We start from the raw sequence: 14,442 nt of genomic DNA, 5'->3' as shown, positions 1-14,442 counted from the left end.
ACAGCAAAAAATATCCTGCGCATGGCAACTGATAGGCTTTGTCTGCTGGGGTTTTTTATAATTACTGGGAAATAATTCCTCGCTGTCTTTTTTGTCCCGCTTCCTCAGGCCCCCTGTGTTCCCAGTGTGTTCCCTGAAGGGATGGAGAGCTCCTCGGTGGCGTCGGCCTCCTCGGAGGCGGGGAGCAGCCGCTCCCAGGAGATTGAGGAGCTGGAGCGCTTCATTGACAGCTACGTCCTGGAGTACCAGGTCCAGGGGCTGCTCACCGACAAGACCGAGGGTGACGGCGAGAGCGAGAAGACACAGTCCCACATCTCACAGGTGGGTGAAAGGCTCACTGTGGGGTGGGAGAGGGGCTGGGGGCACACTGGGAGCTCCTGGAGTGTGTTCTTAGCTGAAGTAGCTTTTTCAGGGATTGGATGTGAAGCAGGGTGTGATGAAACACTGGGTTTGGGGCAGCTCACTTGCTTGGGGGGGATGTATTTGAGGTTTCCAAGCTGCTGGTAGCAGTCTCCAGATGCTTGGTTTGGTTTTTTATGATCTCAAGGTGCATCATTGAAAGTGTTCCAGGCCAGGTTGGATAGGGCTTGGAGCAATTTGGCACAGTGGAAGGTGTCTCTTCCCATGGCACGGTGTGGAATGAGATGGGGTTTAAGGTCCCTTCCAAGCCAAACCATTCCATGATTCTATATATGAAGGATCCCATCTTTATCTGGTATCAGCAGTGTTTGATCTGATCTGTCTGAACTCTGCAGGTTTGCTGGAGCTGAGAATCTGACCCAGAGCTCTAGACCTGTTTTATATCATCTCAATGTAAAGAAATTACCAAACAAAGGAAGCTTTTTAACAATAGATTTTGGTGAAGAGATCTTTCACAATTTGAGGATCAAAGCCCTTAGAAATGGAAGAAAATATATTTAAAAATCTAGTGATTTTATTACCCAAGGCTGGAAGGTGTCTGTGTTTGAAGTGATGCTTTGGAGGGGCTTCAGGTCAAACAGACAAGTTCTGCTTATTAATGTGTCAAGCTCAAAAGTAGTATTGAATTAGAAATAAAGTAATCGACAAAGTTTTGTAACCTCTTCCAACCTGTCCACTGCTCCCTCTGCATCTTAAGCACAAAAATTTCTAATTCTCATGGCATACCATGTACGTTTTTTGCATTAAGATCCTTGATTGCAACAACCAAATCCATGTTCCAGTTGTGGAAATGGCATTTTAGCTTTCCTTCCTGGCTTGCCCTGGAAGAAAGGAGCTGCTGTGTTTTTAATGTCAGTTCTGAGAGTGTTCTCTTTCAAGATGACTGGGTTTTATTTTAAAGGAAAAATTCGTAATAATGAAAGATCTGAACATTAAACCTTTTAATTAAACCAGTTATAGAAGCAACTCAAATGAAGCAGCTAAATGAGGTTGTACCCTAGACCATTGATGCAGAAGTTTAATTAGGATTTATTGTGGAACTCCATCAAAATGCAACATTTTGTATTTCTAGGGCTGTATATTGGACAAAAAGTGAAGATGGGCTTTCACTTTAGGTCACTTGCATTTATCAAGCCATGTCTTAATGGATGCACTAAGAAGGAATTATGTCTCACAAAGGTTTTTTTTATTTTTTCACCTCTAAGAAATAATCAGGAGTTTTTATTTCTGATTTTCCCTTCCTGATCAGTTCTTAGCAAAGCAAGGAATAAACAGGCACATATCCTGCAGCTGACTGGAGCAACCCTGGTGGAAGCCAGCCTGATGGAAGGTGGCACGTTCCCTCATTAATGAGAGCTAGAGGGAGAAAGATGGATTTAAGGGAAAGGCACTCAGCTGAGACCAAGGAAATTGTTTTTAACTGCAAGGCTCTGCCAGAAACTAAATCTTTAATGTTTAATCTCTCTGCAGTTTGTTTTCTTATGGCTGTGATGTTTTCCCTGCCTCAGAATGGATAAATCCATTCAGCCATGTGTGTGTGAGTTGCTGGGATGGTACCACATTCCTGGACAACTGCTCTCCTTGCTGGGGGAAGGAAAGAAAGGAACATCCTCCTCACTCAGCTATCAGGGAAGCTGAATCCATTGCCACTTCAGAGAATCCCAAAATGTGGATGTTCCCTTGATGGGGATGTCCCCAGCCTAGCTCCCACCAGGAAAAAAGAGGAAAATCAGAGGGAAAAGGTGCTTATATTTTGCTGTGGAGATAATGAGTGAGCTTGTACCTTGAGAGACCTTTCCAGGAATGTGGTCACACTCAAAATTATTAAAGCAGATAGGGATACGTCTGGTAAATGAAAGACTCTCAAGAGTGATGGCATCATGGGCCTGCCCAGTGGGGCTCAGCAGAAGTGACAGGAGAGTGATGGGCAGCTCTTTAATGAGGGAGACTGACATTCCCCCATCTGTGAGCTAGGACGGGCTCTCTGATGAGGGCAGGGATCATGGGCAGTTGTAGTGAAGACTCTTTATTTTGTGGCCTCATCCATACCTGTCAGGGAGCTCTCAGGTGGCTGTTTGTATGGAAATGACTTTTCATTTTCTTGGCACATCCTTGGTGATGATACCAAGCCTTGAGTGTCTCTGGAGCAGCCAAGGGCTTCCAGAGTGGAAGACCTCAGAAGTGGGGCTGGTCAGTCTCCACTTTGTTGAAGGAGTGATAAAATGACCTTAGAATTAAGCAGCATCTTTGATGTTTGTTTAGTGAAAATTGGTTTTGGGCTTTTTTTTCACCAGTATGATGCAGCCCTACATTTCTTTAAGGAAAAAAAAAAAAAGGCAACAAATGACGCCAAATTCAGTTATTTTTGTGGAGACACCTTGCTGCCCAACCTTGGGGCAAGCTGGCCTAAGAATCTGCTAATCCCCTATGACCACATTTGGCAGTGGCCAAACCTACAGCTTCTGTACTCATTTTCTGCTTTGTTTAAAATGAAAACACAGGGTGTTGGCTGCCCAGGGCATGTATCTGTCCTTGAAGCAAATAGAGTTGGGAACAAGGGTTGGGAAAAGCAGAAATTTTCAAACTTTCCACGGAAATGAGTGATAAGTCACCCTAGTGTGTATCGCACACCTGGGGTTCCAAGCACTGTCAGAGTCAGCAAGGAGGTATTGGAGCTGGGTTTTATTCCAAAGCACCATATCAAATGCTTTCCTACAGTTGTTCCTGCTTCTTCCATCTACCCACTGTCAGCAGCGGGTGGAGCGTTTCCAAGCCAAAGCCTTTGGGATCATCCTCAAAAAGGAGGGGTGCCACACGTGTGCAGCGATGCCCGCGGCCAGACAGTGTTTTCTGTGCTCTGTGGACTGACGCAGCAGTTTTGCCCAGCCCAGCTATTATTTTACACAATCCCTTTTTTTATCCCTTTTGCAGTGGACGGCGGATTGTAGCGAGCAGCTTGATGGCAGCTGTTCCCCATCCCGAGGGAAGGGCTCGTCGTCTCACGAACATAACCAGGTAGGGTTTGTGTTTAGTTCCTTCTGCCCAGACCTTTCCCTTTATTTCTTCCACTGTCTCGCCTGGGAGGTGCTGCCAGCTGTCCCTCTCCACTGGAAGGGGAGATGTGTCCCTCTGCTTGGCATCTGAAAGCCTGTTCCTGCCCAAACCATGGGAGGTGGGCAACATCCTGATGTGCAGATGGATGCTTTCATCAGGAGCTTAAAGGAGAAAAAATAAGGAGTGTCACATTTATTCCAGAAAGCTTTCTTATTGTCACCTGTGTAAGGAAGCTGTTAGGAGCATCCGAGCTGACTTGGAAGGATGAGATGTAGCTGGAATAAAGGATCTTTGTGCAGCTTCTCTGTTGTGTGCTGCAGCACAAGGATGGTGTTGCAGGGAAGAGCATTACACGGCTGAGAGGGTGAGCTGGCAGAAGAAGCAAAGTTGCACGTGCTGAGAGCCTGTGTTGGTCATGCAGTGACAGGAGCTAAGTGTGAATCACTTTTGGTGCTTGGACATGGTGTGAACACAAGTAAGGAGTGTTTACCAGGTCCTGCTAGAGCTGGCTGTCTCTCCTCATGTTAGTACCCCCATGGAAGAGAGTTGGGTTGGGTGGGGAGTTGTGTTTGATCATTCTCATCTGATTGACAAGCTGCTGTGTCACCATGAGACCATCAGTTCTGTAAGAGCAGCACTTGCTTGAGGAGATGTGAAATTTAGGCATCTGAGGAAGGGAAAACAGTATTTCCAATTGCTGTGGCTGGTGGATGTCCCATCCAGAGAAGTGGTTTCAAGTTGGTGGCTTTTATTCTCTTCCTCTGCTTGATGTCCTCCAGATGCAGTCTTGCGTGTGGATTCATGAGGGGGAATTTGGGAGCCCCTTGCAGGGTGTAAAAGAGGCTGTGCCAGTCTGAGCAGGGCATATTGCAGCTCTCATTTTGGGCACAGCTTCCTCCCATGGTGCTATGCTGGAAGTTCTTGACTGAGGGATCCTTTCCCTGCCATGGCCCTGGGATGCTGGTAACACTTCTACCAACACCTGCACCCAACAAAGGCAGGCTGTTGTTTTGTAGGAGGGCGTGTGCTGAACAGAGGTACTGCTTTGGATGAGCTCCTGAAGGTGCCAGATGGAATTGTGGATTTAATTTATTACAGCTGTGATCTGCTTCAAAATATTCAGCAGCAAAACCTCATCAGGCTCCCTCCCAGCACTGCAGACAGCTGCTGCATGTTCACTTGGGAGGCTTGCCGTTTCCATCAGGCTTCCTTGGGTCGATATGGGGCTTTCCCTAGGGAAGAAGGTCCCTGGTACTTCACCCAAGGGCTCTGCTAATGTACAAGTGGCTGGTGGAGATTACAGGAGGATGCAGGAGTCATGCATGGGTGTTGCTTTCCTCCATCTGCCTGGTGCCATGCACTCTTTTGTTTCAGCTTACATGGGGTTTTTTTGTTTTCTTGCTGGTTTTTTTGTCCCCTGAGAATTAAATGTGTTTGATCTCCTCCTACAGGGAGCTCCTTTCCTACACACAAACAGCATTCTCTGATGCCCAAGCTGCTTACCCTGTGTTTGGGCTCTCTCCCAGCCTGCAGCAGAGCTAGTAATTATCTCTCTCCATGTTTGGCTTCCTTTAACTGTGAGTAACAAATTTTCCTTGGCACCAAAGAGGAGCTGCAAGCTATTGTTCCTCTGTCCAGGCAAGCATTTCTCTCACTGTCACTGATACATGAGTTAAACACTGCTGGTGAGGTCCAAGTGCAGTTTCTTACCATTCCTGGCTGTTTTCACTAAAATATTTCAATATTAAAAAAAAATCCAAGTCATTACTACGATGCTTTTCCTGAATTGAAATTATCAGTCACTTTTCAAACCTGCTAAGGAAGAAGCGAGCTAATTATTTCCCAATGGAGGAAGGGGTTGCATTTTGGGGGTGTTTTTTTTATTCTGTTTGGGGTTTTTTGGTTTTATTTTGGTGGTTTTTTTTGTTGTTCTGATGGGGCTTTTTTGTTGCAGTTTTTTAATGCATTTCAGGGGTTCGGGCAGGAAATGGAATTCCTAGTTTTCCTATTTTGTTTCCAGCTGAGATCTCTGCGTTGCCACTCATACTTGAAAAATACTTGGATGTGAGATTTCTGCTGGCTTCAGCTAATGTGAAAATGTGGGTTATGTATCAGTGACCATGGTATGCCTCACGTGGCCATCAGGAAGGCATTTATATGGAAATCTAGGTTAGTCCTGGAAATATATTCAGCATGTGGTTCATTTTCTGTGAAGACAGAGTAGTCCAGTCTTGCTTTTTCAGAAGTAATTGGCTTCCTAAAGGTTATAGGGAAGCCTACAGAGAAGATGACTTTCCCATGCCTGAAAAATCCCTCTATGCCTCCCTGAGGACTTGATGCCTTTGAAATTCTGGGCTATATGATGCAGCAAGGTAAAGAAAAATAAAAGAAAGATTTTTTTTTTTTAATGTGTGTGTTTGTTATGCATTTTTATATAGTATGTGTGTATATAAGCATCTACTGGTTGTTGTACAAGTGAGGGGGTTAGAGCAATTTCTGAATAAAATATAATGTAAGGGTAAAAATGAAGTGTTTTTTACCCTTCATTTTTAAGTGTTTTTACCTTCATTAAAAATAAAGGTAAAATCAGTCCAGGATATTCCAAAATTGCTGGTTTCTGGTGTTGTTGGGTGTCTCTGGAAAAGATCACCCAGACTTGTCCTGCTCTTGCACTACTTGGTGAGACCTGTGTTAGCAGCTGTGTGAGACTTGGAGTCAGTTCCCATAGGCTGGCATATAGGCATCACATACAAAGCTGTGGCTTAAAAACAGAGAAAATTCCCCCTGAAACACCCTGGTCTTTCCAGTTCTGTGGGCGGGTGGCTGCAAGAAGATGGTCTGCTCATGGGGGAATCTCCTGAGATATATTTTGTGAACTCATGTGCTGAGAAAATCCTGGTCTTACAATTACATTCAGCTCATCTGTAATTCTTGTTTCCTGCTGGGATCTCTCTGTTTGCTGCATGGCATGGCCATGTTCCACCAAACCCCTGAAAGTTTGCCAGGTCTCACCATGTGTGAGCCTCTGGGGCAAAGACCAGCTACTCAAAATATTCTTTGAGCACCTTACTGCCTCTGTAAAGAGGAAGGTTTAGATAATGGAATAATTTTAAACTCTTTTATGTTTGGATTTTTTTTTTCTTCCCCAAAAAGAGCCAGTGGGAAGTTTTTATATAATGCTTTATTTGCATTCCCCTTGTGAGGCTGTGGCAAGTAGGAAGCTCTTTGATATATTTCTGAGAGCAATTCATTAAGTAAAAAAATCTGGTATGGTGCATATTGAGAGATCCAGCAAAGCTCTTGGTACATGAAAGGCCTGGCAGGAACTGCATCCCAGGCTCCCCTTATGTAAAAGGCATTAACAAAAACCAGAACAACTCTGCGGGTTTGTGCCATTTCTCCAGGCGTTGGGAGATGGAGAGCTGAAAATCCTCCTTCCTGGCCAAGTCCCTCCCTTCCCCCATGGTGGCTGGCTGTCACCCATCATCACCAAAGAAAAACCTGTGGTGTTGGCAGTAAGCAGGACTTGCTTTCATTCCACTGCTTGTGTCCATGCCCCACCAGGTGCAGCAGGAACTTGGTACAGGGTTCGGGCCCTCAGAAGCTTCTGCAGTTGATGGTTGTGTTGCTGATCTACTGAGCAGTGAAGGGGCAGGCAGGGTGTGTCGATCGCACCTGACGATCCCACACCTTGCTCGTTAGCACCCTTGTCCTGTCCTCCCTGAGGAGCTGGTGGTGAAGGAGATGACTTTGCCCTCCTGTTAAGCCAGCAGAAACAGCAGCACACGGTGGCGGAGTGGGGTGGTGGGTTTGCACTCTTGGGCCTTGGCTGGAGATCAGACTGCGTGGAATAAAGAGCATCCCTAACTGTGCCATCATAGGAGTTCTGACAAGGGCCTGGAGGGACGAGGGGGAATGGCTTCCCACTGGGAAGGACAGTGTTAGATGGGATATTGGGAAGGAATTCCTGCCTGTGAGGGTGGGGAGACCCTTGCACAGCATGCCCAAAGCAGCTGTGGCTACCCCATCCCAGGCTGGACAGGGCTTGGAACAGCCTCATCTAGTGGAAAGTGTCTCTGCCCATGGCAGGGGACGGAAGGAGATGAGCTTTAAGGTCATGCCATTCCATGTCCGCGTCTTGCAGTCATGGCTGGAAAAGCTGCCATGTTGCCAAAGCAAAAGCAATGGGAGGTGTGGGGCAATGTGTGAAGGCTGTCTCTTGGGTAACAGCAGATTGCAGTGCACAGAGGAGCTCAGTTTCAATTGAGAGTGGAAAAATCAAATTATCTGTGCAGATTTCTTTCACAGTTCCAGAAAATTTTCTTTTGCAGGCATCAGTGCTGCTTGACTTCGTGACTTCCTGGGATCAGCCACCAGGAGATCCTCCCTGGTAGATGCTGCAGAAGCAGGTGGGAAGGGTTCATGTTCTTGGACAGGGGACAGGGGACATGTCACTGCATCCAGATTAACTGAAGTTAGCAGTGAAACTGTCCTGCTGGCTTAAGTCCATTGACATCAGCAGGCAGTGTGTAATGCCCCAAATTCTTGGCTGACCAGATAGAGCTGGAGAGACAGTGGATTGGCAGGATCTCCTGACTAAATTTGTAATTCATTTTCCCTGTGCTGGTGGACAGCCTGTGTCTCACTTGAGTTGCCTATCCTTGGGTCCAGATCTGAAGGAAAACAAGAGGGATGACTCTGGAAAGACTTTTAAAAATTATAGAATATTAAGGGGGGGACATTAAAAATCACCCACCTGCCATAGGCAGGGACACCTTCCACTAGAACAGGTTGCTCAGGGCCTTATGTGCTATGAGCACTGCCAGGGTTGGGGCATCCACAACCTCCCTGGGCAGCCTGGGCCAGTGTCTCACCACCCTCACAGTAAAACCATTCTTCCTAATATCCAGTCTAAATTTCCCGTCTTGCAATTTGTACCCATCAGTCCCTGTCCTGTCACTATAGTTCTTGATGCAGAGTCCCCCTCCAGCTTCCCTTTAGGCTCTCTTGAGATACTGGAAGGTGCTGTGAGGTCTGCACACAACCTTCTCTTCTCTAGGCTGAACAGCTCCAACTTTCTCAGCCTGTCTTTCCAGGTGAGGTGTTCCAGTCCTTTTATCATCTCATGGCCTCCTGTGGACTTGCTCCAACAGTTCCATGTTTGGGGAATAAGTCTAGGGTTCCCCGTCTCAGTGGCCTGCTCATGTTGTAGCCCAGGGCCTGTTTGTACACTGAATTCAGCTGAGGCTGTCCACCATGCTGAGGATCTGCTGGGGTAGGTGGATGCTGGCTGATGCTGCAGACACTGATTTTGTGTTTCCAGAAGAGAAGGCAAGAGACAGACATTGGCTTTGCCAGTGAGTACGTGTTGATGCTTGCCTGCCTGATGGAGGAAGAAAGTAGGACTTTAGGTGGGGTGACCTTCCCATGAGCAAAGAGCAGCTCTGAGAAAACCAGTCACTTTTCTGCCTGTAACTGCTGGGTGATGCTTCCTCGTTTAGTGGATGCAGCCCTGCTCAGTTATGGTTGGAGAGGACTGCTAAGAAAGAAATCAAGTCCTTCAGCTAATGTATAGGTATAGCTTTCTCTGGGACTTGTGTTTGGGCTGGGCCTCATGAAGCAGCAGTGCTTCATGTGAAGCAGGCACCTGCTTGGGTGTCAGGAGGTCTGGGAGGGAGATGTTCCACTGCATTGCTGCCTGCTCTGGAGAACTGCTGCTGCTTACTGAGGGTGGGGGAAGGTGTCTTCTGAGTCAGGTGTCACCAGTGGCTCACATGACAGGACATCTTGTCGCCCTCATTTTCTGTTTGGGTAGAGAAGACCAGGTGAAGCCTGTCTGGCCATTGTAGCGCTCCCCGCACTCTTATTTTTATGAGATTTGATTTACCTTTGAGGTCTCCGTCTTTCCAGGTTTGGATGAATTGGTCAGTCAGTGCTGGAGCTCTAGGCAGGGAAGGGATGATATGAGCCATTTCCTCTGAGGCTGGGACAGGGCCTTGCTGATGGGTTTCCATAGCACATCTGGAGTTTTCAGGGTCATTCTGAGAGCCCTCAGTCTTCCTCCTCTTCACCCTTGTGTGTCAATGAGCTATCTAGCACATCCTTGGTTGGCATGGCTCTTCCAGTGTTGTCCAAAAAACACAACCACACAGGCTTGGTCCTTTCCCAGGTAGTCCAGAAAGATCATGTAAGCTTAACCTCCTACTTCCAAGTCCATCAGGTCCTTTGGTCCTGTATTATGACACAGGTATGGATCAAACTTTACTTTCCCTGGTGGAAGAAGATCTCAAAGTTATGTTTAGTGTCCCTTCTGCAGATTGGAGAGGGCTGGGGAAGGGGGACACAGACCTGGGAAGGGAAGGAACAGAGCCAAAGGGGCTGGGGCTTTTGCATCACATTTTTATAACAGTTTCTGATGTTCTTACAGCATTATGTAATACTTTGAGGAGAAAGAAGCTAGAAAGTTTACCCTACTAAGATATTTAGAGTAATCTTATGGTTGGGTTTTTGTTGGGGTTTTTTTTAAGGTGTATTTTGAGTTATTAAAATAATTAAGTCTTTGGTTTTCCTTATTAAAATTGGAGTGGTTTTTCTGGAGTTCTAGGGAGGTACTTGGAGTGCAGTGCAAAAATTCTGCATAATGGGAAGATTTGGCAGCAGCACAAATTGCGTGTGTGAAAACCTCCACTGCAGAAAAACCTCAAAAAGGGCCTTTTACACAATAGCTGTTTTCTGTTCTGACCAGGAGTAAGATCAAAGTTGAGGAACCATTTGAAGGACACCCCACAACTTGATCTAGGGATCTCCTGGGTAGAGATGTGAGACCCTTGTTGTGCTGGGGATATCCCAGAGGTTTTTGGGGGCCTGAGAACTCTGACAGCTTCCTGTTATTTTTCCTCTGGCCCACCCATGAATGCTGTACATTGAATATTGAAATTTTTACATATGATTGAACATGAATCCCATCCAGAATTCACTGATATCTTCAGGACACTTAAAACTTGTGCTGCTGCCAGGGTTGATCTACATCTCTACCAGCACAGCCCACTACACCCATACTTATCTTCACTGAGAGCAGCCACGTAGGTGATCACGGTGTTTCCATTTATGGCTTCTGCACTGGGGAAACTTATCTTCTTTTTCTGCAAATAGGATTTTCAAACTTGCACTGAAGCAGCAGAAGATATTAACTCTTGGACTGGCAAAGGCAGCAGGATTAATTAGTTCATGCCTCAAAGAGCTCACTGCAAAGGTGAAAATTGCAGTGTAAGTGAAACATACGATTATTGCTAATTAAAATGCAAATGTTAGATTTGACAGCTAGTTTCCAAAGGAGGGCTGCTGGCAATGTGCATGAGCCTCACTGTTCCTGAGAAGGTGCAGAGCTTGGCCAGAAGGATTGGCATGGGTTTGAGCAGCTTCTGGGAATCAGTCTCTGGAGGGATAGTGTTTTCCCTCCCAGTCCCAAAGTATGGCTCAGAGGTCCCATCTCCTGCTGGTGAGTGTAGACCAGAAATGATAGGTGGAGGAGCCCTAACAAGATCTGTGAGCCAGAGCTCAAGGACTTTTTGGGGAACTGAGAGAGACTGGGAGATCCTTGGTTTTTTAAGGGCACAGCGGAGTAATGGGGCCAGGTGATGGGGAATGGGGTCAGCAGGAAGCAAGGAGTGGAGATTAAGGAGGTGCCATTACAGCTGTGTCTTCAGTGTTTGTCAGCTTTGGCAATCAGTTCTGTTCCTGCAGCAAGGTAGATTTGTTTAGCAGGAGCTGTGTGTGGAACATACACAGGATGGAGGAAAAGCAGTGCCACATCTCACCAGTGCCAAGCCACGGCTTTCTGCTGGACTCCAGCTACCTCTGTAGTCTGGGAATAGGTTTTTATGGGCTTTGCAATTATGCTGGTGAAGGGGTTTTGCTGCTTTGGTGTTTCTTTAAAGAACAAACATCACCTGCATGCTCTCACCCAGTCCTTGAGCATCACCCATGAGGTTGGTGTGAGCAGCCCAGTTCCACAGAAAGTCTGCAGAGAGGGTCCATTTTAGCATGAAAGAGCTTTACTATAGGACACAAAGCCATCAGAAGTCTGTGGGACTGTTTCTGGGGGTCGTGTTTTTATTCTGGAGATTTCAATCCCCTTCAGTAAGGTATCAGTAAAAAGTTGGTAATCTATGGCAATTAGTCAGAAATTTGGGGGAAATACTGAGCTTGGCTGTGCTGGTGAGTTTGAACATGAGTGTATTCAGGCAGTTCTGGGACTGTTAGCATCTTCAGCAGACATTTCAACAGTTTTTAGTGTAGCAATTTTATTTAAAAAACAATTTGGTATTCAGTATTAGTATCAGTTCTTGATAAAGGTGAGGAAGGTAAACAGGGCGAAAGCCCCAGGCCGTGACTTAGAGCCAGGAAACAAGCTGGTTTATTAAAATCACCTGTGATCTGAGTGGTTTGTGCTGTATCTGGTGACGTTTCTTGGTGGACATTGATGCATGGTGATACCAGTATCGTTTCTCATAACAGCTACATTTCTGGAATTTACAACATCTTGGATTGCCTGCAGAAAACCACTCCTAAAAGATGGGTCTACTGAATATAAGTGAACAGTTTTTATTTTCAGTATGTCTTTCAAAGCAAAAGGTGCATGTGCTGACTTGCAGCATTTGGCACAGAAATCCTGTGTATGTGTGTGTGTGAACAAGATGTTCAGTGTGTAGGATACAATTAATCCTTCAAACATCAAGCATGAAGGTGCATTTCTCCCAACCACCTTTTCAGCTGGTGCACATATTTCCCATGTCAAAGGAGGTATTTCTCACTTCTCAGGATGCCTACAATGTTGGCTCTTCCCCAGGCCTTCCTAAAGTGGCCTGCCTGACATCCATCACGGTTTTTTCCCTTCATGCCAGTTGAACAACTCCTTTTGTGCCATTTGGTATTTCTCAGCCATTGGGAGATTTGGGTCAGGGTGTGATAAGAAGGGAAGAAGAACGTGCTTTAACTGTCAGTGGAAATAACCACAACCTTTCCAATTTCATTTATCTACAACTTGAAAACCAGATAATTGCCTCTTTTTAAGTCAATACCACAATGTATTTGAACTTGCTTGAAACTTACTAGGTTGTAGGGTGCAGAATGTCCAGCTGGAGTGATGCAGAAGCCAGCACTGGAGTGTTTTGCTTCCAATTCCTTGTATTGGGTGAACACTTCCATGTTTCATGTGCATCAAGGTCCATTCTGGACCACTGGGTAGCATCACCCTAGGTAGTTCAGGTTCTGCTGTGCAGTTGTCTTCCTGCCTCATCCAAATCAGGTGGCAGTGGTGGAGCTGGGACCTGGTCTGTGCCCTGGAGTTAGTGGCCTGGACTTGGCTGTTGTGTTCAAAAGCAGTTTGAGTGATGAATCCTTTTGGCTTTGAAGGCTGAAGTTGCCCTGCCTTTGCCTTAGCCCATGCTAGCGTCTGCAGGACCTCATGTAGCCCTATGAGAACATCTGAGACATGAGAAACCCTCTTGAAGTTGTCAGCTCTCACACCGGCCCTAAAACACAGGCTTCCCTTTGTATTTTCCAGATTTTCAGAGTACTTGGAAGAGTTGAATATTCTGCATTTGGTGGTATCATGGGGTTTTAATTATTTTAGGTCACTTCAAAAGTCTTTCCCAAGTCTCTGAGCAAAGCTTTTGGAGCAATTGCCATGACAATATCCACCTTTCTCCCAAGGACCTTGTGGGGTGTTTGGGTAGAGCTGGTCAGGTGAGTTATTCTGGTTTTCAGATGAGTCATTATGCCTTGAGGGCTGAACAAGAAACCTGCAGTTTGCTTGACAGCACAACAAGTGAGAGAATAAAGGAGAACATCAGGCACAGCTCCTTAAGAGACAAAAATAGTTATTCGTGTAATGAGTCTCCTGGTGAACTACAAGAGTCCTCAGCCATGTGAATAACTGGACTCCCAACAGTGGGCTGAGCAGTGCAAAAACTGACTGAGAAGTTTATTTGGGTCTGGCAGGGGAATGGAATGGAGTGGAATGGAATGGAATGGAATGGAATGGAATGGAATGGAATGGAATGGAATGGAATGGAATGGAATGGAATGGAAGGGAAGGGAATGGAGTAGAATAGAACAGAATATTTCAGCTGGAAGGTACCGGTCATTATCCAGTCCAACTGCATGCTCAGTTCAGGGATGACCAAAAGTTAAAGCCTGTTATTAAGGACATTGTCCAAATGCCCTTCATCAGCTTTAGAGGATGTGAGGTTGATGAATATGCATAGTTAATACTCATGAAGATAAAGAAGGTAAGTGCTATTTTTCCTCATGCATTCTCTAGAGTACTAAGGCCGAATCTTATCCTCATCAGAGCCTCCCACAGTGTCATCCCTTTGCAATCTGTAAATAGAACATGTTAAAGGAGTCAGAGGAAGCCCCACAATAAGGACGCTGCTCATGGGCATGGTTTTGTAGGAGCAGGCACGAGTGGCCTGGGAGCTGGAGCTCTCCTGTTTCATCAGGTCGGTGATTTTGGAGTGTGGGGGATGGAGTGGCCCTTGACTAAAGCAACCTGTTTGTTGTTTTCAGGAAGAGTGGGATCACAGCAGCAGTGGGAGCACAGGATCCCAGCCGGGGTCGAGGTCCAGGCAGGGCTCTGGATCCAGGTCTGGCAGCCACAGGAGAAGCAGCCATTTCAGGCAATCAGCCAAGGTATACCTGGTGGTGACGTGCTGAAGCTGTGTCCCGTGCTTGCTGCTTCTTGGAGGCATCCCCCTCACGACACGTTTGTGGTGTGTGTCACACAAGGTGTGAGTGCATGTCACCTGGGAAGGACACTTCAAAGACCTGTTTAATTCACTCGTGGTGTGTGACCCGCTGAGGTGTGCTGATTGCCTTAGCTTTGAGAAAGAAGTCCCTAGTCAGCTGGTTAAGTGCAAAGGAAATCAGAGTTTTTTTCTGTACTTGAAGTCTTGGAGTATTCCA

The 14,442-nt window shown here is 46.2% G+C and overlaps 1 protein-coding gene across 4 annotated transcripts in view; it reads left to right on the top strand.

The window, feature by feature from the left end:
• CTIF (cap binding complex dependent translation initiation factor) overlaps positions 1–14,442 on the top strand; it is a 145,130-nt gene that overhangs the window by 26,875 nt on the left and 103,813 nt on the right. For 2 of the 4 annotated variants that reach the window (XM_084224761.1, XM_084224760.1), the window contains exons 2-4: positions 109–321; positions 3,352–3,435; positions 14,047–14,169. In XM_084224761.1, coding sequence (XP_084080887.1) covers positions 142–321; positions 3,352–3,435; positions 14,047–14,169 — 387 coding nt within the window. In that variant the 5' untranslated portion in view covers positions 109–141. The remainder of the gene's footprint in view (positions 1–108; positions 322–3,351; positions 3,436–14,046; positions 14,170–14,442) is intronic. The other 2 variants (XM_084224763.1, XM_084224762.1) reach the window with 1 other exon arrangement.

Source organism: Fringilla coelebs, assembly GCF_963513975.1.
Source record: "Fringilla coelebs genome assembly, chromosome: Z".
Classification (NCBI taxonomy): Eukaryota; Metazoa; Chordata; class Aves; order Passeriformes; family Fringillidae; genus Fringilla; species Fringilla coelebs.
This window is presented reverse-complemented; position numbering and strand designations above follow the sequence as displayed.